The sequence below is a fragment of the Pseudochaenichthys georgianus genome, chromosome 6 (genome assembly GCF_902827115.2).
Source record: "Pseudochaenichthys georgianus chromosome 6, fPseGeo1.2, whole genome shotgun sequence".
In the NCBI taxonomy this organism is placed as follows: Eukaryota; Metazoa; Chordata; class Actinopteri; order Perciformes; family Channichthyidae; genus Pseudochaenichthys; species Pseudochaenichthys georgianus.
In genome coordinates this window covers 5,997,812-6,020,150 of record NC_047508.1, presented here as the reverse complement: position 1 = coordinate 6,020,150, position 22,339 = coordinate 5,997,812, and the positions used below count along the sequence as shown (strand labels likewise).

The 22,339-nt window shown below is 40.9% G+C and overlaps 1 protein-coding gene and 1 pseudogene across 6 annotated transcripts in view; one reads left to right on the top strand and one right to left on the bottom strand.

Moving 5' to 3' along the window:
• ppp6r3 (protein phosphatase 6, regulatory subunit 3) overlaps positions 1–22,339 on the bottom strand; it is a 34,790-nt gene that overhangs the window by 2,128 nt on the left and 10,323 nt on the right. The window contains exons 9-25 of one of the 6 annotated variants that reach the window (XM_034084433.2): positions 19,054–19,180; positions 18,621–18,773; positions 17,470–17,619; positions 16,998–17,062; positions 15,665–15,780; positions 15,396–15,481; positions 14,934–15,020; positions 13,816–13,913; positions 11,301–11,355; positions 10,723–10,853; positions 10,016–10,131; positions 9,562–9,778; positions 9,352–9,449; positions 8,634–8,829; positions 6,680–6,697; positions 4,956–5,063; positions 4,264–4,317 (exon numbers count right to left, since the gene is read on the bottom strand). In XM_034084433.2, the coding sequence (XP_033940324.1) occupies positions 4,264–4,317; positions 4,956–5,063; positions 6,680–6,697; positions 8,634–8,829; positions 9,352–9,449; positions 9,562–9,778; positions 10,016–10,131; positions 10,723–10,853; positions 11,301–11,355; positions 13,816–13,913; positions 14,934–15,020; positions 15,396–15,481; positions 15,665–15,780; positions 16,998–17,062; positions 17,470–17,619; positions 18,621–18,773; positions 19,054–19,180 (1,875 nt within the window). The remainder of the gene's footprint in view (positions 1–4,263; positions 4,318–4,955; positions 5,064–6,679; positions 6,698–8,633; positions 8,830–9,351; positions 9,450–9,561; positions 9,779–10,015; positions 10,132–10,722; positions 10,854–11,300; positions 11,356–13,815; positions 13,914–14,933; positions 15,021–15,395; positions 15,482–15,664; positions 15,781–16,997; positions 17,063–17,469; positions 17,620–18,620; positions 18,774–19,053; positions 19,181–22,339) is intronic. The other 5 variants (XM_034084436.2, XM_034084435.2, XM_034084437.2 and 2 more) reach the window with 5 other exon arrangements.
• On the top strand, positions 24–4,247 carry LOC139433930 (uncharacterized; annotated as a pseudogene).

Genomic DNA, 22,339 nt, shown 5'->3' with positions numbered 1-22,339 from the left:
AGCATTGTGTGCAAGTAAAGGTAATGGTCAAATATTGGAACGTTTAAAAAACCGCACAACAGCACAGCAAGGCTCAGGTTCATGTTCAAATGTATGTTATAGCCTTATTTCAAAATTGATTAAATTCATTTTTGTTCTCAACATTCCACACACAATACCCCATAATGACAACGTTTTTAAATAATTTTTTGCAAACGTGTTAAAAAATAATTAAATGAAATATCACATGTACATAAGTATTCACAACATTTGCTTTGACACTGAAAACTGAGCTCAGGCGCATCCCGTTTCCACTGATCATCCTTGAGATGTTTCTATAACTTGACTGGACTCCACCCGTGGTCAGTTCAATCGATTGGACATGACTTGGAAAGGAACACACCTGTCTATATGAGGTCCCACAGCTGACAGTGCATATCAGAGCACAAACCTAGTTATGAGGTCCAGGGAATTGACTGTAGACCTCAGAGACAGGATCTGGGGAAGGATACAGAGACATGTCTGCAGCATTGAAGGTCCCAACGAGCACAGTGGTCTCCATCATTTGCAAATGGAAGATTTTTGAAACCACCAGGACTCTTCCTAAAGCTGGCCGCCCAAACCAAACTGAGCATCGGGGGAGAAGGGCCTTAGTCAGAGAGGTGACCGAGAACCCGATGGTCACTGACAGAGCTCTAGTGTTCCTCTGTGGAGATGGGAGAACCTTCCAGAAGGACAACCATCTGTGCAGCACTCCACCAATCAGGCCTTTATGGTAGAGAGGCCAGAAGGAAGCCACTCCTCAGCAAAAGGCACATGAAAGCCCCCATGGAGCTCCGAGAGGACTCTCAGACCATGAGAAACCAAATGGTCTAGTCTGTGAAACCACATTTGGACTGAATGCCAAGCATCATGTCTGGAGGAACCCAGGCACCGCTCATCACCTGGCCAACACCATCCCTACAGTGAAGCATGGTGGTGGCAGCTTCATGCTGTGGGAGGTTTCTCAGCAGCAGGAACTGGGAGACCAGTCAGGATCAAAGGGAAAGATCAATGCAGCAATGTACAGAGAGATCCTTGATGAAAACCTGCTCCACAGCGCTCTGGCCCTCAGACTGGGGCGAAGCTTCACCCTTCAACTGGACAACAACCCTAAGCACACCGCCAAGATAACAAAGGAGTGGCTTCGGGACAAGTCTGTGAATGTCCTTGAGTGGCCCAGCCAGAGCCCAGACTTGAACTGGATTGAATATCTCTGGAAATGGCTGTGCACCGACGCTCCCCATCCAACCTGATGGAGCTTGAGACGATCTGCAAAGAACAATGGGAGAAACTGCCCAAAGATAGGTGTGCCAAGCGTGTAGCATCATACTCAAGAAGACTTGAGGCTGTAAGTGCTGCCAAATGTGCTTCACCAAAGTATTGAGTAAAGGGTGTGAATACTTATGTACATGTGATATGAGTGTTTTGTTTTTAAAGGTCCCATGGCATGGCCATTTCTACTGATCATAATTCCATTGTTGAGGTCTACTAGAATAGATTTACATTGTTGTTCCAAACTCACATTGGTTTCTCACAGCATCTCTGTATAGTATATGTCTGTCCTACACACCTTGTTGGAGCTCCTGCCCCCCCCCCTCTCCTCTCCTCTCCCTATGAGCCAACTGTGCTCTGATCTGATTTTTATGGCAGTGTTTTGAACTGGCAAACACTTCACTTTATGTCAGATTCGTCTGTGATGTTCACCTGGTTCTGCTGTGTTAGTTTGTTGTGTTCACTCATCGTGCAGTTTAGTATCCAGTGTTCCTCAGTTTGTTGCATTTAAGTTCTCATTCAATTCCTGGAATTCAAGGTACCTGCTATGAGTGTCTGCATTTTGGTCCTTACGCCTTTTACACACTCTCCAAAGGCATAACATAAAAACAGTGAAAACAGAAAGATACCTAAGAGGTTGCTTTTTCTTTGCACAGCATGAAAGAAAGGCAAAATCAATGAGATGTGATTTTTTATTTTTTTTAGCAGAGTTAGTTCAATCATTGGTACGGCCCTCTGAGGATGTTGTAAAACTTGAAATAGCCCTTTAGAGGAAAAGGGTTCCCCACCCCTGGTTCAAAGGATCAACATGTAAAATGTAACACACGTTGAAAAAGAGGTTTACATTTTGTATTTTAAGCTAGTTATAAAGTATGATGCATCATAGTGTTGTCAAGATACCAACGTTTTGGTTTGGATACCGATAACAAGTCAAGAATTGCGATTCCGATTCTTTTCTTTTATTATTTTCATGATCAATACAAATGTAGTTTATCTGTTAAGTGTTTTCTTACAACATGGTCTCTTCTTTATACTTGAGTTTGTGATTTTTTGGATAGTTAACTTTATATTTAATTAACATGTAATATAAATAATTATTGACAAAATGTATATTGCAGATGTTAGCAACATTGTTAAGTTAGCCATATTAGACAGTTATCATTGCCATTTAGGGGTGCAACGGTATCCGTATTCGTCCCGTACCGTCACGGTTCGGCACATGCAGTCACACGGCGAATGCGCCTTTTTTACGAGTGGGATAAAAGTCTGTCACTCAGGGAAGTATTACACTATATATAATCCAGGGGGCGGTATTGCGCATAAAAGCCAGCCGCCCGTAAATAACAAATGAAGAACAAGAACAAAACACAACAAAACGAACAATACATGAAGAAGAAAAGTTAGTTGCTACGGCGAATACACACAACACACAGCTAGAAGACCCACCTGCTTCTTTTAAATCAGCTGTGTGGGAACATGTCGGGTTCCCTGTGGACCACAACAATGATGGGGTGCGAGTTGTGGATCGGACGAGGACGGTGTGTCGGCGTTGTTCGACAGCGGTGCGGTATGCTAGTGGTAACACGTCAAAAATGCTCAATCACATCCGAGTCAGTCTCAGTCCCCAGCGAGAGGGCTTTCTCGACGGCAGGTGACATAGTTACCGCCAACAGATCTGCCCTCACTGCTGACAACGTAGACTAACTCATCTTTCTGAAGAACAACTTGAAAATAGAGTAAAGCTTGAGTACCTTTATTTAGGCGTAATGGCCTCACACACTCACAAGTTAATTACACATGTTAGACATTGCTCCTAAAGGTACAGATTTTATTTAGTTTTATATTTATCATTGTATTTATTTTATATGTTGACATCAGGAGATGTTATACAGTTCTGTATTGCCTTTTATTGATTGTGATTGAAACACTTTCTTATTATTTATTTTAATATTTTCAAGACATTCTTTTTAGTTGTTCAGCTTATTTAACCTTTTAGTTTGACATCAGCCATTATAGATAACATGGCCATCTGAGTGTGTGTGTTACTGTTTGTGGGTTGTTTTTAACGGTGTAATACAGTTAATGATTCCAAATGGTAGAGTTCCTTATTTTCATAGCAAAACTTGTACGACTGTTAAAAATAAATAACAGCAAAAAAAAAAATGCATTTGGGACTTTTTTTTACTTTTCCTTGTACCGAAACCATACCGAACCGCGACCCCCAAACCGAGGTACGAACCGAACCGTGACTTCTGTGAACCGTTACACCCTCATTGCCATTAATTGCTTCGTCAAACTACTAAAACGTTCGTTTGTCACAAAATAAATTACACTGGTTTGACTTAGATTTGAGGGCATGGCTTGAGCATGATGTAATTATGTTATCTATCACACTCGCTAACCTGTCTGTCTTTACATTCTTTAAACAGCTCTGGATGCCGGTCGGCGGGTGCTTAGCCAAGTCTGATGTGTTGGCTCCCTTGGTTTGCAGGGATCTAAAACATGTCTCACAGACAGGCCTCGTGGTGTCCGTAGGCTTGTCCTCACTCTCAGAGATATCGCTCAAATACTTCCAAATTTCGCTTCTGGCGTCTTTTTTGTCAACAAGCCAAGGCGCAGCGGCAGTTGCACTCCCACTTGCAGCCATGCTTCTCGCTTTCTCACATGCTCTGGCAGCTAGCGCGTGGCCGCGTGCACGAGAGAGGGGAGGGATTAAAACAGCGCTTTCTCACCGGAGTACTTTTCCCGTCATTCTTAAAGTACCGATACTAATGAAACGGCGGAATCGTACCGTTTTTAACGGCAGGGTATCGCGGTACCTTTCAAGTATCGGTACACCGTGCAACACTAATGCATTATGATTTAAAGTTGAATCATGATTTACATCTTGTTTATAAATGAATCCTTGCAAGTACTTTTGAATGGTTCCTTGTTCGAATGGTACAGACGGTAGAAAGCAGTCAGACTTACTTGGCCTCCTCGCTGGCCGACATTTCCTCCAGAGGACCATTGGGTAGCTTCTCACTGCGTACAGGGAACACAGGAGGAGAGAGAAAAGTTAAGAATCATATAACATGATTTTAGTCCAGTCATATACCTAGTGATAGAACATATCAAAAGCAGTCCAAATAGATTTATTAAAACAAGATGCTCTTAAACTCTTAATATAGAACGTGCCCGCTTGAATGTCACAGGATCTACAAAACAACTAATTACAGGCCTTTTACTAAATGATGCCATTTTTTATTTTTTCATTGTGATGGCCAACTCTGCTGTCGGTGCCGTGTCTGTTTCTGTGGACAAAGCCCGTGTACTTATGTGTGGACTTTGGACTTTTACAATGTGTTGTTCATAATCTATGAATCATTTCACTAACAAAAACTGAAGCAGATCAATGATCACAAGTACATAAAATAACTTACCATTTAAGCACTTTTTGCTTTTCTACCTACTACGTGCTTTCCTACAATATTGCACTTCCCAATGAATTGTTCTACTTTGTGCTTCTATTTGATTTCCAACCGTGTTTTAAAATGGACTGAACAATGCTGCTAGCTGAATTAGGGTGTGAACACGATGGATACAGTTACAGGGAATACACTGAGAACTCATGTTTAGTGAACATGTAGTGTTGGTTCTGAACATGGAGTGTTGGTTCTGACCCTGTTTTGGGACAGCTGGCTGCGGCTGAGCTGTTGACGCCCGTTCTCTCCGAATCCACACACTCCCCAACTGAGTATTTCTCTGGAGAAGCACTCTTCTCTTCATCACTGGAACACACAGACACACACAAACACACGATGAACATCAACACCATGTGAGGGGAATCAAAGCACCCACCTTGCCACAGAAACACACAGAACAGAGTGAGACGTGAACAGTGATGCATGCTCAACTGACTGACAGAGCGCACTAAAACAAAAAGGATGGACGTGTTGAAATGAGGAAGTGTGAATAGTATGTGGGAAAAGCTTCAAAATGTACAGCAAATGGAGAAAGTTTGGATTGTTTTGCGACAAAACTCTGTTTATCGTTTAGTTACAGAGCCAGGAAACAGTAGGCATGCCTACAAACTCATTTGGACTCTGATTGGACCAGAATGGACAGCCGTCAGTCTTGCTTCGTCTCGGAGAACCACCAATCATCTTGATGAGGCCTCAATCAACGCACAGAGACATCCATTTATATTCTTATACTTTAGGCGCCACATCCTTGATGAGCATGTGTTCATATAAAAACAAACCAAGTGGTCATGCTGCTAATGACAATATGTTCCCAATTCAATGGCTCTGGTTATCTTTACATTTTCCAGCGCAATACCATCTTTTCTTTTTCATTCATAGAGTTATGTAAAGTAACTAAGCACATTTACTTCAGGAAGTTTTACTACTTTGTAGTACTGCACCCCCACTACAATTCAGAGGTCAATTACATACTTTGACTCCACTTTATTGATGTAATACCTTAAGTTACTTTGCAGACTTAAGAGTAATGATTTGAAATTTAATTAAGTGTTGAATCAGACTGTAGTTCCACCTGGAGTAAATTCACCAGCTACCCTGCAGTCTACAAAGTCATTCAGACTAGCTGCACCTTCACCAGCTACCCTGCAGTCTACAAAGTCATTCAGACTAGCTGCACCTTCACCAGCTGTGATTAAACACATACTAAATTACATATTGTACATTATTCTGAAATGGGCCAATCTGTATTACGAGTAATATTACTTTTGGTATTTTGATGCCTATACTCAACGTCAGACTTTGGATGTTTAAGTAATAACAGGATTATATAGTGTGGTTATTCAGGTTCTCCATCCCAGTTTCTTTTTGAAAATGTGTGCAACTAAAATGACATTAACCTATAAAAGAAGGCTATCGATAAGATACATTATTAAACACCGATTGCATTTAATGAAACAACATGTTCCGTGCACATTACATTTTTGTATTTAATTCAAATTAGTACAAGTAAAAATGCCTTCCTACTTAAAATATAAGTATATAAACAAATATAAATAATTGTTGTAGGAATATTTTGCTTTTTTTATGATGTAATGCTTGCTGTGTGTATAGTGTTCTGTTCCGAGTAAACTGTATTGTGAGTTTAGTGCGTCGTGGACTTAGTTACACATTCAAATTGCCCGTTTGAGTCTTGACTCGCCATCTTAAGACCGATGACCCAAAGCACATGAGGAGGCAACCCGTAACGTAAAACACTGAGACGACACCTTGGGTAGAAACGCATGCAGAATGGAGATAATGACAAACAAACAAGGAGCTGAAACCAAAGAAGAAGATCAAAATTGGGAAAGAAAAGTTGGTGGTTGACGTGACAACAAGACTACATCACGGCTGCAGGCTGATCTCTGATTGGCTGTACATACCGATAAGATTTCAAAACTCTGAAGAAGACCACACCCACAACGCACAGCAAGAGAGAGAGAGGGGAAGCTCAGGTTGTAAGTGTCGCTCAGTTCATCAGACAGTTGTTATTTACTCAGACAGATAGACAATATAATGCAGCATCGACAGAAGACAGAGGACTGTGTGTGTGTGTGTGTGTGTGTGTGTGTGTGTGTGTGTGTGTGTGTGTGTGTGTGTGTGTGTGTGTGTGTGTGTGTGTGTGTGTGTGAGAGAGAGAGAGATGAAACAGGACAGAGGAGGATGTAAGAGGTCAATTACTGCGGATTTCATTTGAATTTTTTCTGGAAAGAAAATATTGTTCAAACTTGTCCTGCAACAAAAAGCGCAAGTGATGGGGAACTAAAGCTCAAAGTAAAACTTGTGCCCTAAACACTTTTAGTGGAATGTCGCTAGCATAATTAGCTCAGGTTAGCACAACAGGCTTTCCGTGTGAGTCACACCACAGCGGGGACAAATTAAACCCATCGTGTCCGCTCATGATATAACCGCTACAATATCAACAGAGAAAGACTAGCATGGTTTGATGGTGGCTGTTCTGAGCTCCATGTTCACGTCTTAATACAGCACAAAACATACTTTTTTAAATTGTTATTATCGTTTAAAAATTGCAAAGGGTAAACTAATTGAAACACTACTCCTTATTGTTTTGCTTGTGGTTTCTTTTTTTGTCAGTAGGATTGATGCAACTTGGAAGGATGAAGCAAAGAAGAACCCATTTCATCTTTAAGCTGAACATGGTGGAGATTTCTTTACACAGGAAAAGCGTTCAGGGGGCTACGTTCAGGGGGCTACGTTCAGGGGGCTACGTTCAGGGGGCTACGTTCAGGGGGCTACGTTCAGGGGGCCTTTTGTATATGATGTAGTATTGTCCGTTTCATAATATAAGAAATGCTTTTCGGTATGAATCTCTTTTGTGACGGGTGGTTTTTGTGAGTGTTTAGTGTAATAAAGTGTTGGAAATGGAAATGTTCTTTTTTTCCAATGTTGCCAGTGGGAAAATAAAGCCTTAGTCACCAGCCGTAGGATTTTCTCTGCGTTTCACACTTGCAGTATTCTCTGTTTGAATATAAACGTTTCTTCCCATATACCAAACTTACAACAGACCTTGACTGCTAAACCCGGTATGGACCAAACCAGGACTTCTGTTTACAGTTATGCTCCTAGTATTTAGCCCTACATTCTGAAGAAGGTACTCATAATATTGTAGAATATAATTTCAAGGGCAAAACATATATTAACTGTAGAGCATTACTTTCCATTCCGTTATGTGAGCTATAACCAACATATATTATTAGCCAGTGAAAGAATGAGCTCAGTATGTAAGAACGCTGAATTAGTCTGAGGGCCCTATTTCAGCCCAGCTCAAGCTTAGCTTTTTAATCTATCCAATTATGACCTAGAAACTTTTTGTGTTGCATTTTTAGTTTTGAGAGCACAGGCAGAAGGAAGAAAACAAACTTGTTGGATGTTGATTTAAAAAAGTGGAAGAACAAGAGTATTATGGTTGATATTGGCAATTATGATACTGAGAATTCTTTCTTTTAAACAGCTTCTCTATCTGGCACAAAGTCACTCCACTGTCACGTTGGTGATTGTGTCTACACGAGCAAACTAAATACTTGCAGCACACCAACAGCAGAAGTGAAAAGATGATTCAAATGCAAGTTACCTATTTTAAAAACAACCATTAGATGTGGTGTTTTGGTGGCCTGGGGCCAGCTAGCACAGAGAGCTGTGTGTGTGTGTGTGTGTGTGTGTGTGTGTGTGTGTGTGTGTGTGTGTGTGTGTGTGTGTGTGTGTGTGTGTGTGTGTGTGTGTGTGTGTGTGTGTGTGTGTGTGTGTGTTGTGTGGTGTGTGGTGTGTGTGTGTGTGTGGTGTGTGGTGTGTGTGTGTGTGTGTGTGTGTGTGGCAAACCTCTTGAAGACGGCGGTCTCAGTCTTGGCGTCCACAGTGAGGCTGACCGTTTCCTTCATGGAGCCGTTGATGACCGTCTCTGTGATGCTGCGCTGCTCACAGGAGGCCGTTTCCTCTTCTGCTTTAGATTTCCCACAATGCTTAGGTGAGTTGGAGGAGGGGGAGGCCTCATTGTTACCCAACCAGCCATCATAATCTGGCGGGTTAGGAGAGAAAAGAATAGATGTCAGATCTTAACACTCAACAACCTACAGGAGGTATTCAGTCCTCCAAAAATAAACCAAAACGTGATTGCGACCCTTGTTAGTCAATATTACGCATGGGTTTAATAAGGCCCAAGCTAAAGTTATTTTTGTTCAATATATTTTATTGATGCCACTATATACAAGTAGGGCTGCTCGATTATGGCAAAAATCATAATCTCGATTATTTGGGTCAATAATTGATATCACGATTATTAAAAACGATTATCCATTTACTTTGAAAATAAATGGATAACTATTAAATAATATAAGTCTGTATATGGCTCCATCAATGAGTATTTTATGTTGTAAACTAAATATAAAAATATTGTAAGCATGTACGCACCATAGACCATAATTAGGGCATGTAATCAAAAACCTAATAATAAAACCTTAACTTTGAGATAAGGGAGCCCAGAAGTGCTAAAATGCTAACTCATATTCAGGTAAAGAACTAATTCCTGCACACATCTCACCTTCAGACTGTGTGGGTGCATTGACTCCCAGAGGGTCCATTGTCTCTAGGCTGGTTTCCATAGCAACAGGAGAGTTGCACCTCAGAGGGTCTTTGGGGCTGCAAGAGAGGATGTTTTATTTACGAGTCACTCTTTCAGGTGCAAAGACGATCACCGCCAAAGCGATGCGCCGTTCTCCTGAAGCGCTGCAGATCTGTGTGAACTTCCTACCTGACGGGGGTGAAGTTGGAGAAATCGGCCCAGCCTGTTTCAGCGTTGGATGTGGCGGGAGGGGGGGAGCTCCATGAGGTCTCAGGGAGGTCTTCTGTGGAAGAGGAGGGGGAGGCCAAAGGAGAGGAGGCAGCAGGGTTGTTAGGGCTGGTGGCTGGAGCAGTGGATGTACCTGTGTCCATGGGGATGTCATCAAAGTTGGCCGTCCACACTGGCCCTATAAAATGTAATTTATAATATAATAATATAAATATAAGTCTGAAAATGTGTAGTATTAACCCCAGCACTAGTTCTTCTTGCATTGATATGCAGCATATAGCCTTTCCATAACCCGCATCATCAGCACTGTGTGCAAAACCCTTAACTGAAATCTACATCAAGGTAACATTTTGGGTTCTTTATAGTTATTGATATGCTATTAGGGTTGTTGTGTAGTAGTGTTGTGTTTACCAACCTGTGTCGACTTCCATTCTGTCGTCGGTGCTGAGGTTGGCAGCTTCGAACGGATCTCTCTTCACATCCTCCTCCTCCGAGTCTGTACTTTCCTCGCTGTCCGTGCTGCCCGAGCTCCTGAGACAGACAGACGGAGCAGGAGTTATTTTTAATGGACAATCATCTTCACGAGGGACTGTGGTTTGTACATGTATCACTTTCCTCAAGTTTCTGAACAGATATTAGGAGCTGTGAGCTCTGTGTGCTAACAGCTAATGGCTGGGTTTTCTGATTCAACGTCAGGCTGAGATCCTCACCGCTGATTGGCTAACGCGAGAATGCGTCACGCGAAGTTGACGCTCGAGTTGAAAACATTTTACTCTCGCGGGGCCGCGACAATTACATTTTTTTCTTCAATCGAATTCGCACCCATCTGCGTCTTTGCATTGACTTGACATGTAATCACGTGTGAACGCACCATTAGGGTTAAACGAGGCACATACAGTGAACGGTCGTTGGCATCTCTCAATGATCATAACGGCTGATTGATTAGAAGAAAAGCTGAATTAGCCAATGACTAATGAATAATGTTAATATTCCAGGTACAGTTAAAAAAAATATATGAATTGTCATTTTAGTAGAAGAATGATCTGAAGGTGTTAAAATGTATCAACGTTTATTATGTACGACATTACAAAGAGACATCCTGTGTGTGAGTGCGTTGCTGACCTGGGGCGTCTCTGTGCCTCTGGTGCAAAGGTGACATCTTTTTCATCCCAGATATCCTCCTCGTCTGAACCAGCGTCTTCAAACTGCTGGATTTTCTCCTTACAGCGTGCCTCAAACAAAGCTATATTTGCCTGGGGAAAACACACAGGGGCGATATATTTAGAAACAATATGTCATATCAAAAGTTCACAAACTAGGGCTGGACCCCGCAGAACAGAAGTCACTCAGCCGAGAAGCATTTATGTGGAAAATCTATGGAAATAACTTCTGGCATATAAGCTTAGGTCTCGCATCAGTGGTCGAGCTTTTGATAGAATCAGCCTATGCTTCGCTCTTGGTTCAAATACAGGCTATGGCAATTTTAGTTTTAAAACGAATCCTTATATTTTATTCGTTAAGAATTTCACTTTGCATCACGTCGCTTTGTGGCATCTGCTTCTAAATTAATGTTAACATTGAGATAAAAAAAAACATGCCATATGATAATATAACACATTTTCATTTGTTCCAATATCATGTTATGATCTCCTCAGTGATTGACTACGTATGAATTCAAGATTAATAATCAAAGTACTTACACTTTCATTTGTATTCAGTGAAAAATTGATGTCTGATATTCTATCAAACGGAATACTGCAATGTTAAAGAGAACAGAGTTTAGTTTAGTTAGGGTCGTTAGGCATCCACATATATGGCAACACAAAGGCAGTGGCACACAGCTTTAACCCTTCATGATCATAGGAACATATACACTGCGCTTCTCATAGCCACTTTCATGAATGTTTTTTGTAAACTGGTCAAAGAAAAGAAAATAGTTATAAACAGGCGATGGTTTTTTTGGTTTTTTCCAGTAAAGCCATTTTTGACATTGCTTAGTCGATGGCAATGTTTCCCAAATGGCAAGTCTGTATCCAAAAAGGCTATTATTTGAAGGGAAGTCCAACATATTAGTAAATTATCATCTTCATCTGATAAGAAACGTAGCCGCTCAAAGCTTAGCACAACACCTGGAAACAGAGGGACACTTCTAACGCAGCTCTCAACGGTGAATGATACACCTTCCAACATCCTGTCATACTTACTAAAAGGTGGATATAGATTATAACAAAGATTCTCATTATACATTATCTTGCTGACAATTTGTTCTCTTTGAAAGAAAGAATTGAGACTTTTTGGTGTTCATCCTGGTCAGTATTTTTTACATAACTTTAACTAAGTGTTGTATCCTGCAATGTCGTTATCCTGGATCTAATTAAGAACATTTATGGAGAAGCCCTCATTCGTTGATGTAAAAATGTTTTAACACATAAACATAAGCTCTACACAAGTTCGAGCCTCATTGTCAGTGGGATCTAGAACTGGAGTTTGATCAGGACGCACACCATTTTCTTGTGGAATTGCAATGTAATCACATCACACATGAACAAAGAAATCAAACGTAGGTTTTGAAGGCAGTTCCTGAGACTCTATATTATGGGTTTAAGAGGAGTTACTCGATGGAACTATTTCTGAATTAACAAGGCGGCAAGGTACAGTATATTTCTCTTCATATTTGACTAGCAGTTTCCCTATGCGTGCAGATTTTGTGCTGAGCAAGGCTTAAAACATTGAGAGACTACCTCAGTGACGGAAAGCATTACATGGACCTCCTCATCAGAAAAGTCCTGCTTCATAAAGCATACTAAGCAGTTAAAATGTAGGATGCCATGTTAGATAGAGTCAACTCCATCAGGCCAATGAGACTGCAATGAACTAACATAGGCGATGAAGACTGAGTCACATTAGATATACATTAAGTCCAACCCTCACATGAACCCAACAATCTCCATACTCCTCATCCTATACCAGCCTACAAAGCACACAGGAATTCCTCAATCTCATCACCTTATTACTCTTCCCCGCTGTTCATATGGCACATATAGGAGGGACTATAATAGTATCCTAAGTTAATCGTCTCATACACGCTTTACTGTCCATCGTGCATTAAAGATAACTGGCAAGTTTGATTTAAAGCACAGTCAGTGTCCAATGAGTTTAGGCCTTTGACCTGAAGTTGACCTTGAAATGCCAGGTCGATACCTTCCCGGCATTTCGCCTGAACAGATGGAAGGAACCCCAGACCCTGAGCCCCTGCTAGAAGACACCAATACAACAGTGCAGCACATAACACTCTTCACCCTCACAGTATTTACAGTCATGTCATTCTTATATGAAATAGAAGTATAGAGAACTGACAGGAAATGCTGCTGTGTTCAATGTTACCAGTTTAATGTTGAACGAGTAATGACTATTGATGGAAGTCTTTTAAACAGCATTAAACCTCCAGACCTTCCATATTTAGAAATGCATGCTTGGATCCATGGAGATCCACGTGTAACAACAACAAAATGAAAATGTGCCATCTATTTTTTTTTTAGATGCTCTCTTGTAAACCTATTTAAAAAAGGTAGAAGAATGATTGTGAGGACTTGAGGAAAGGATTGTGCTGAACGTTTGTATTGGTGGACTCGTTTCGCCCCCCCCACCTACCTAGCCTGATTATGCTAATCCAAACATCCATGTAGAAAAGCTCTACTTCAAATCACAAACTGTTTCAAATGAAGCAAACATTTGAACTCAATAATCGACTAACAGCCATCTCCCAACAGCTGCAGAAGATGTCACCCCCACAACCAGTTTGCCCAAAGAAATATAGAAAGGGAGAGCACAGAAAAACATAAAGCTGAATGTAAGAGTTTCTTCTTTTCAAGCCATATATCATCTATTTATTATGGCAGCCTTTGTAAAGAGGTAATGGCAGTAGCTGTTCTTTGTATTGGGACATTTGTTACTGTCGAGGTTATTTTTGCTCCAATCAGAATGTTGCTGAACGGCAAGTGGCATTACTTTGTTTGATGTCAACGTGAACCTTGAACAGGAGTCAAAGAGAAAGCTCATGTCATAACAATCAGGCAGATCAAATAAAGTGAAGAGCATATTAATGTGACATTATGGAATGAAACCCCCACCACCACCGTTGTTATGTGCCCTGCCCCCTGATTGTTACACAGTAATATGAAGACAGCCGTTCAGTCATGCAGGATGAGTACTCACTCCACAACATCGTCCTGATCAGCAAACTCTTCGTCATTGAAGCCGAACTGCTCAATAAAATTGGACGTCATTTGTTGCATCTGATAATCAGAAAAGGCCTGGCAAAACCCAGGACCAACGATAATGATATAGTCTTGGCTCTACACACAGCTGGTCATTACTTACAGTACAGAACATAGCAAATGCACATACTAAGATGTAGAAACAAAAGAATGTTTAACAAGTACACTAGACACGTTAATGGCTAAAAAAAAGCACAAACATGCATTTATAGTCAGATGGCAAAATGCTTTAAGATTCATTTAAAACACATCAGAGAATATTAATTGAAGTCAAATTTCCTAAATAACATTAGTAGTTAGCAGTATATTTTGCAAGACCCATAGTCACAACATATTTGAATTTAAAAGGACATTTAGCTTGAATTAGATTGACATGTTCTGGTAGGGAATAGGGGATGTGCATTTAGTGTTATCGAGCATGAGGTGTAGACACTTCAATGTCTGAAGATCTGCAGAAGTCCCAAAACACCTCAACAAGAAACCAGAGACAAGGATTCCTATCATTCTAGTTTTTGTTAAATTAGTTAGTTTTGTTCAATAACACAAATAAATATTTGGATTGTATTAGAAGCCAGATTTTTTGAGTTGAATCACTCAACCCATGTTGCATAATATGCTTTCTTTACAGAGATTACAAGTTACACAAGTAGCCAGTGTAAGACGTCTCACTTGATGTAATCATGATTCATTAGCACTTTGTCATTTAGGGAAAGCTGATAACTGTTTCCCTTTCTATGCACACTGGTTTAAACGCCATGGTGTCCTATCAGAACTGTTAATAATAATAATACATGGGATTTGTACGGCACCTTTCCTAATGCTGTTCAGAGAATATGCTTAAAGGATTTACCTCGAATCAACAGAGCTTCTGTTAAAGACGGCGACTTACATCTATTGGTAGATAAATTCGATGTGTGTGGCTATGGGCCTGCTGTGTGTGTGTGTGTGTGTGTGTGTGTGTGTGTGTGTGTGTGTGTGTGTGTGTGTGTGTGTGTGTGTGTGTGTGTGTGTGTGTGTGTGTGTGTGTGTGTGTGTGTGTGTGTGTGTAGATCTTACTTGTTGTAGAGAAGAGTCCTGGTGAAAGCCGCTGTCTTTAAAGTCCACCTCATCATCACTGGAAGAATGGATGTGGTGTGTATTCACCTAAAGAAAAGATGTAAGCAAGAAAAGAAGAAAGATATATTGACCGCATCAACGGGCATTCCATACTACTGATCAGGCAGAGCTGTGTAATCAAATTAATCCATCTAGACTTGTGCATGTGCTCTGGCGCAGTGCACCCTGGTCTAAATCTTTATGAATATCTAAAATTGTATAAAATTAAGCTCAAAAACTGATCTGGAAAAATAAGAATTTAATTATTCAGTTACTATTTGATTTCATATCCAATGCACTGGAGCACAGAGACAACACAATAACAACTGGTTAATTGTCTAAATAACTGCATTGTACAACTAACATGTGGTTTAGTAAACATTAGAGCTTGACATCAGTGATGATGTTCCCGTAGCTACTCACCAGGTCCACAGTGTTTCTCTTGTTTGTGTCAGACAGCTGCCCAGAAATAAAGGCCTCCCATTTGTCTCGGTCTTCTGCTGGCAGCTCTGACACACACACAGTTTATATATATATATATATATACACTGCATCTTCATATACTGTATATTTAACAGAAATGTTAAAGAATGGTGCCTTGAGGTCCATTCCAGATGTAATTACATAAAGGAAAGTGAGATGAACAGAGAGCTAAGTAATGCGACATGAGGAGATGGATAACAAGTCCTTACCAGAGATGAGCTGTTGTATCTGTGGACCGTTGGGGCCTTTGTCACAGTTATGAACTATAGAGTTGGCTATTCTGGTGAGGTGGCCCATGTATCCTCGTCGACGACCACCTTCTGCCCTATAACACCAATGAACACACCAGATATGAGGACATATCATTACGAGTCATTAGTCTGACCACTGTATATAATATATACACACGGTCGGGTTGTAACGGAATACATGTAACGGCGTTACGTAAGCAGAATACAAAAATCAAGTAACTGTATTCAGCTCGTGTTACATTTGAGTAATCTGATTAGTTACTTTCGTAAACCTGAAGTGAATACATTTTGGATTACTTATTGGAATTGTTGGTGGAAAGATTTCCTCACAACATTTAATATTCATTACTAAAGGTACAGCCGAATCATCACAGCGCACAAAACCGCGCAGATGGACCAAAAAGGGGAGCGTTTGAAAAAAATGTGCGGGTCCGCTCGCTCAGTGAAACAATAACAACGAAACATGGAGGAACAGAAGTCTGCGTTGAAATCGTGTGCGTGTTTGTAGAGGTGTGTGTGGTCAAAACACATCGCACAGGTAAACACAGAGAAGGCGGTGCGTGAAAGGCACTGCGCGCTCCTCTTCTCAGAGGCGGAGTTAACCCTCCCGCTGCCTCCTGGCGCTGCAGAGATGTCATGAAGTGAAGGAGGTGTTCCTTCTATAAAACAGCTGTGGGCAGCAGATACTGTGAGAGTCACAGACATGAATTCATAGATCAAGGCAGACTGGTGCACACACTCTCCTGTTTTGCCAATCCGGTGCTTAAACTGTAGCTCTACACCCCTGGATAAAAATGTCCTTAAAATGAAGTCCGAGTTTGACATTTTAATTCATTCATTGCCGTGTCCCTCTCACTCCTCACATCCCAAGCTGCATCCCCAGAACGTGTATTATGTTGTTACATCGTTTCAGATGTGATGTTTCAGTTGTGCTCTTGATAAGCCATTAAAACAGTAAAAACACATTCAGTTTCCTTTTGCTTTTTGTGTCTCCTGTAGGCCTACACCAAAACATACCATCTGAAAAAAGAAAGTAATCCAAAAGTAATCTAAAAGTAATCTGATTACGTGTTTTAAGACACGTAACTGTAACTGGATTACTTTCAGAGCCATGTATTCAGTAATCAGTAACTGATTACATTTACAAAGTAACCCTCCCAACCTTGTGTATACACACACTAATAGAACCATAGTAGGGATCATGGTGTATTCTTTTCGACTGCAGCAAATGAATAAGGCATTGTTAAACTCTGACAGAGTGACTCGTGTTTTCACAGAGCAGAATACTCACTGATCTTTCTCGTTGGAGCTCCAGGCTTCTACAATTCTCTGTATAAACTGGCACTTTTGAAACAGCTGGTGGAAGAAAAACACAAACAAAGTAAATACATGAATGAATGGATGAATGTTCTATATCACTTGAATGACTGATTGAACCCCAGCAGTATTGTTTTAGAGACGTTATATGTTGAACAGCTATGCCCTGCTCTGTGTCATGGTGTTGTCTCCTGGGTTCTGTAGTGCCCGGAGTCTGTCTTTTTATTTCCTTCCTCCCAACCCCGTCCCCTCGGGAAGCCTTTCGCCTCCCTTCAGGTCATCATTGAAAATAACAATTTGTTCTTAATTGATTTTCCTGGCTAAATAAAGGTTCTACTACAAACAATTCAGCGTGGCCACAATGTAGTAGTTCATAGTGACTTGTGTCTTTCAGTACAACAATATAATCAACGTTATTTTATTTGATGAAATTGTTCCAATCTTACGTGTTTGATGAGGATGCTCTCCCTTGCAGTGTCCTGCTCTGTGTCTGGCTGGGTCTCGGTGGGGGCGGGGGGCATAGCCAGAATCATGGCTGTACAGATCTCCACTTGAATGTGGAGGAAGTTGTTCCAGATGTATTTGAAATACATATCCTGTGGAGCAAAACAAAATAATAAATACAATAGGAACATTAAAATAGATTTGTCACTGAACTTTATCAGAGTACTAAAGAAAACATCAGTACCGTACTTTTCGGACTATAAAGCGCACCTGCATATAAGCGGCAGCAGCTAAATTGTCCGTCTGTCTTGCTCTCGTTCTGTCTCTCGGTTCCACTTTTACTTTGGCGCGCTACCTGTCTCACTCTTTTCCGGCCTCCAGCTTTTCCTGCTGGAGCCCGCCGCTTAAAGGTGGCAGTGGCGGACCGGTCATAGAGCCCATAGAGTTAAAGGTGATTAATTTTACCTGTAAAATCCATAGATTTAGGAGGTTCCCTAGTGGCCGTTAGCTGTACAAAAAAAAAAGGGGGAAAAAGTCGCGGCTTATAGTCCGAAAAGTACGGTACTCCTTAATGATAAAACTCACTTTATTGTATTCCAAGAACACTTCATTGCAGCATTATAAAATAGCAGCCTTATATTCACAATCTGTAGCTACAACCTAAAAATAAGCTAAGACAGCATATTAAATGTTTCAAAAAGATTGAGGATTGGATAAGATGTTCGTTAGCATTGGAGCATAGCAACTGAGGGCAGAAGGTTCTATGCTTTATGTGGGCAATTAACGGTTTAGACTATATTGTGAGTTATGTAGGCCTTATTTTATATGGGCTAAAAAGTTGAAATAAAAACAGAACATAAACTAAAGAAACCGTAACCCTAGTAACACAATCTTCAATCAATTTCTTATAAACTTGCCAGACGTTAATGTCTCCCATGGATGAACACTTTTTAGGAGATAAGATAATTGCAGTATTATAAAATGGCAGCGTTATATTCATAATCTGTAACTTCAACATAAAATAGAAAAAACAATGAAATGTTTCCCAAAGATAAAGAGACTAGCTCAGCCTAAATTGTAAAGCATGTTACTGTAATGAGATTGTAGGGTTGGCAGTGTGAAAACAATCTGGCTTCAAGTAGATATTACTCACTAGTATTATTCCCAGTGTGTTGAGGTTAATGAGTTCTGTGTTAATGCTGTGAGTGTTGCTCTGCAGCAGACTGGCCACCAGTCTGACCACGTTGAGCCTGGTGTTGCCCACAGGGGGGTCCAGCACGCCCCACGTTGTCTTCATCAGATTCGCCTGTTGGTGGAGATCAAAAACTCTGCTCAATATATACACAAGTGACTGGGATCCATCGACAGCAATTCCTGAATACGTGTGTGGTAAAGAGTCCATGTCACACAGCGATTCTGTGACTGGAACATCCGTCATCTTCAGCTGTTTTCTAAGAAACGTACTAATCCAAACTAAACTGAGAACAGCTCAAAACGGGTTGGACTCAACTTGGATGAAATGGTTCCATGCAGACTTGTCACTTTAATATACAATATATTGTTTTATGTTAAAGCAGTGTTTTTACCTTTGGGGGTTCCAGTAGCAGCTGGTGAAAGTCTTTGAGTCGGGGTCTCACAGCTTCCAGGATGCTGTGGTTGACTGAGAATGAAGGGTGGGACATCCCTGGGGGGCAATCCATATGACCCTCAAACCTATAACATAAAAGGTTATACCCTTACTATTTTGGACTGTGCCTAAAGTAGGACAAGAACAACAGTTATGGGTTAGGAAGGTAGTATTGCAGCTTAAGTGAAAAACAGCAACTACTTGGCAAACTTCATAATGTATATATCCTGCATAGTTTCATTCGTAATATCAGGTTAGTTTATTATAGTAAGTTTTAACTTATTCTGAATATTTGTTTTACTCTAGAGATACTCTATAGATGTATATCTTTCTTTTGTTAATGTTTTATGTATACTTTTATTCAGGTGAAATGCCTTTTTTACATGCTGCTATACAGTGGCGGCCGCCCCACCTCTTCCCACATACAAAAAAATTAGGGCTGTCAAACGATTACAAATTTTAATCAGATTAATCACAGTTTAAAAATTAATTAATCATGATTAATCACCATTCGAACTATGTCCAAAATATGCCATTTATTTATGTATATTGTTGTGGGAATGGAAAGATAAATGAAAGAAGGCGGATATATCCATTTAACATACAGTATGTATGTTTATTATAACATTTTTCTGCATGTCAAAATGAAAGACAACCCACACACCTATCAATCATCAAACCGTGGGGTCTTAATTCATTACGTGTTGATTTCTATCAACGGGGGAGTACTTCAGGAAAGTCGACAGAGGGGGGGGGCGGCTAGTGGAGTACTTCGTGACCACAGAGTGTGAACGTTGTGATCAGCTGTTTTAGCGCAGTTCTCCAGTGATGGGGGGAGTCTCCCTCCGCAGCCGGTTGGCGTAGTTTTGGCACAGTTCCGTTGTACAGACCGACGTTAACAGCAGCCCTGTCTGTGCACACGGAGACCGACTCTGTCGTCCGGTGATCTAACCGCCTTCTGGAAAAGCTTCACAAGTACGTCGGTACGCAAATGCGCTTTGTGACACAAGTGACGGTACGCATTTCAGATTACGCACATAACCTGCGTACCAGTTATGTGCACCGCTGTACCAGAGCCATATTATTACTATGATATGGCTCTGCCCTGTACTACAGCAAGAGTATTCTCCGTCGGGACTTCCTGCAACAACACCACGGCGTTATCAAAGATGTTCTATTGAGAAGACGATCACTACGTGACAAAAGTTTTCAAAACCGTGGCTACTGAAATCAATCTTACTAACTGCTGTCTGTGCAATTTACTCCGCGCGAGTTGGCAGACTTTATTTTGCTTACTTTAACATCATTTTTCATGGTGGGGCTAAGCCATTTCTTGGTATGGGTGTAGCCTACCCCAGCCATACCCTGGCGCTGCCACTGGTGGCACGTATGGGGCGGGCCATTCTGCACATGCGTTAAATGCGTTAAATATTTTAACGCAATTAATTCAAAAAATTAATTACCGCCGTTAACGCGTTAATTTTGACAGCACTAAAAAAAATATATAAAAAAAAAAATATTTAAAAAATATATATATTTTTATTTTTAATGAACAAGGTAAATATCATACAATTGGTATCAGTAAAATGTATAATCTACAATAAAATCTCGTTTAAAATTGTGTTACGATGTCTAAAGTTACTGATAAGTCACATGTTTCCTGCCTGGCCTTGCCCGTTGCATTAGTTTATCATTACCGGGCGCCGTGCAAGGAGCCCCCGAGCCAAACAGCAGCAACCAGCACGTTGCAAAAGTCTCAATAGTAAACTGTGCCGCCGAAACATAATTTCAGCCAATCAGCGCCGCCAAATATTTTGGTCACGAGGGCGCTCACGTTGGCGCCCACGTTGCTTACATGAGTTGTTTTTTAGACTCGTGAGTGACCAAGGTGACGCAGTAGTTGGATGAGAATGGCTTCGTGTGCAGGTGGAGTCGCTGGACCTCGGTCCGCACCCAATTCCGTGCAAGAGCTACTCTCCAATCCTTTCGAAAGGAGAAGTTTGGGAGATAAACTGTTGCTTAAAGACCTTGGACCGGACTAACCCGATTTGTATATATCGGTACGATACGTTTTGTCGTGAAAAAGACAAAACGTATCAACGAGGCTTCTCACGTAGCTGGTACACCAGAAAGGCATGGCTAGCTGGATGCAAACAGGTAAATGCTGTCTTTTGTTTCCCATGCTTGCTCTTCAAACAGCCGGGGACAGATACGATGTGCCCGTGGACTGTGACGGGGGTAAACGATATGAAGCATTTGTCCAAAAAAATTAAAAAGCACGAGTACACGAAGTAACATATGACAAGTACCTTCAAGCTAGCCATACTAGGCAAAGCTAACATAGCATAACAACACAGCCGTTAGCTCTTAGCACTCAGAGCTCACAGCTCTTCGTATCTGTTCAGAAACTAGACAAAAGTTAAACAAGTACAAACCACTAGGGCTGCACGGTATTGAAAAAAAACTGACATTGCGATTCTCCCCCCCCCCCCCCCTGCGGTATATATTGAGGTTATTTTAAACTGTTAAACCCCAAAGTCCCGGCGGGTACTTTATTTTTTTTTCACGACAGGCTCAGGGGATCGTAATATTTAAGAACCTATTAATGTGTTATACCTGATTAACGGAAATAATCTCAGCTAACTGACGATACAAACCATTTTTACCAAAACAAAACACAAGTCTCATAAGAAGCATCTAAATGACCCCTGAGCGAAAAATGCTAACGCACTTTGGCACAGAACTCAAGATAAAAGTACCCTTATTATTACTTATCGTAGCTGCACTTACAAGATATCCGATTAAAGCTGAGGTTCCACAGATTATTTAGGTATATAGTATCATCACTAAGTGATCTGAACTCGCACAGGGGAAGCAAACACAGACATCACAACACAACACGTACCTTTACGTAGCTTCTAGGGGAGATGTCTCACCGTAGCTGTCAATCTGATCAAAAGACGTGTTCAATGGCATTAAAACGAGAAAGAAAAAACGCGGCTGAATCGGTTAATCCATAGGTTTTTAACGTCTCTGTATAAAAAAATAATTTAATTTATAATCCATAGTTCCATTTTTATGTAAATATCGCAGAGCAAAAGTTAGCTGCTAATGGTAGCCACCAGAGTGGCTGCTGCTTCCGGTCTTGGCTATGCGGCAGTCCAGCGCAGTCTAACACACACACATTACCAAATAAGGAGTGAGAGTGACGTGTAGCCAAAACCGGAAGCTGCATACACTCTGGT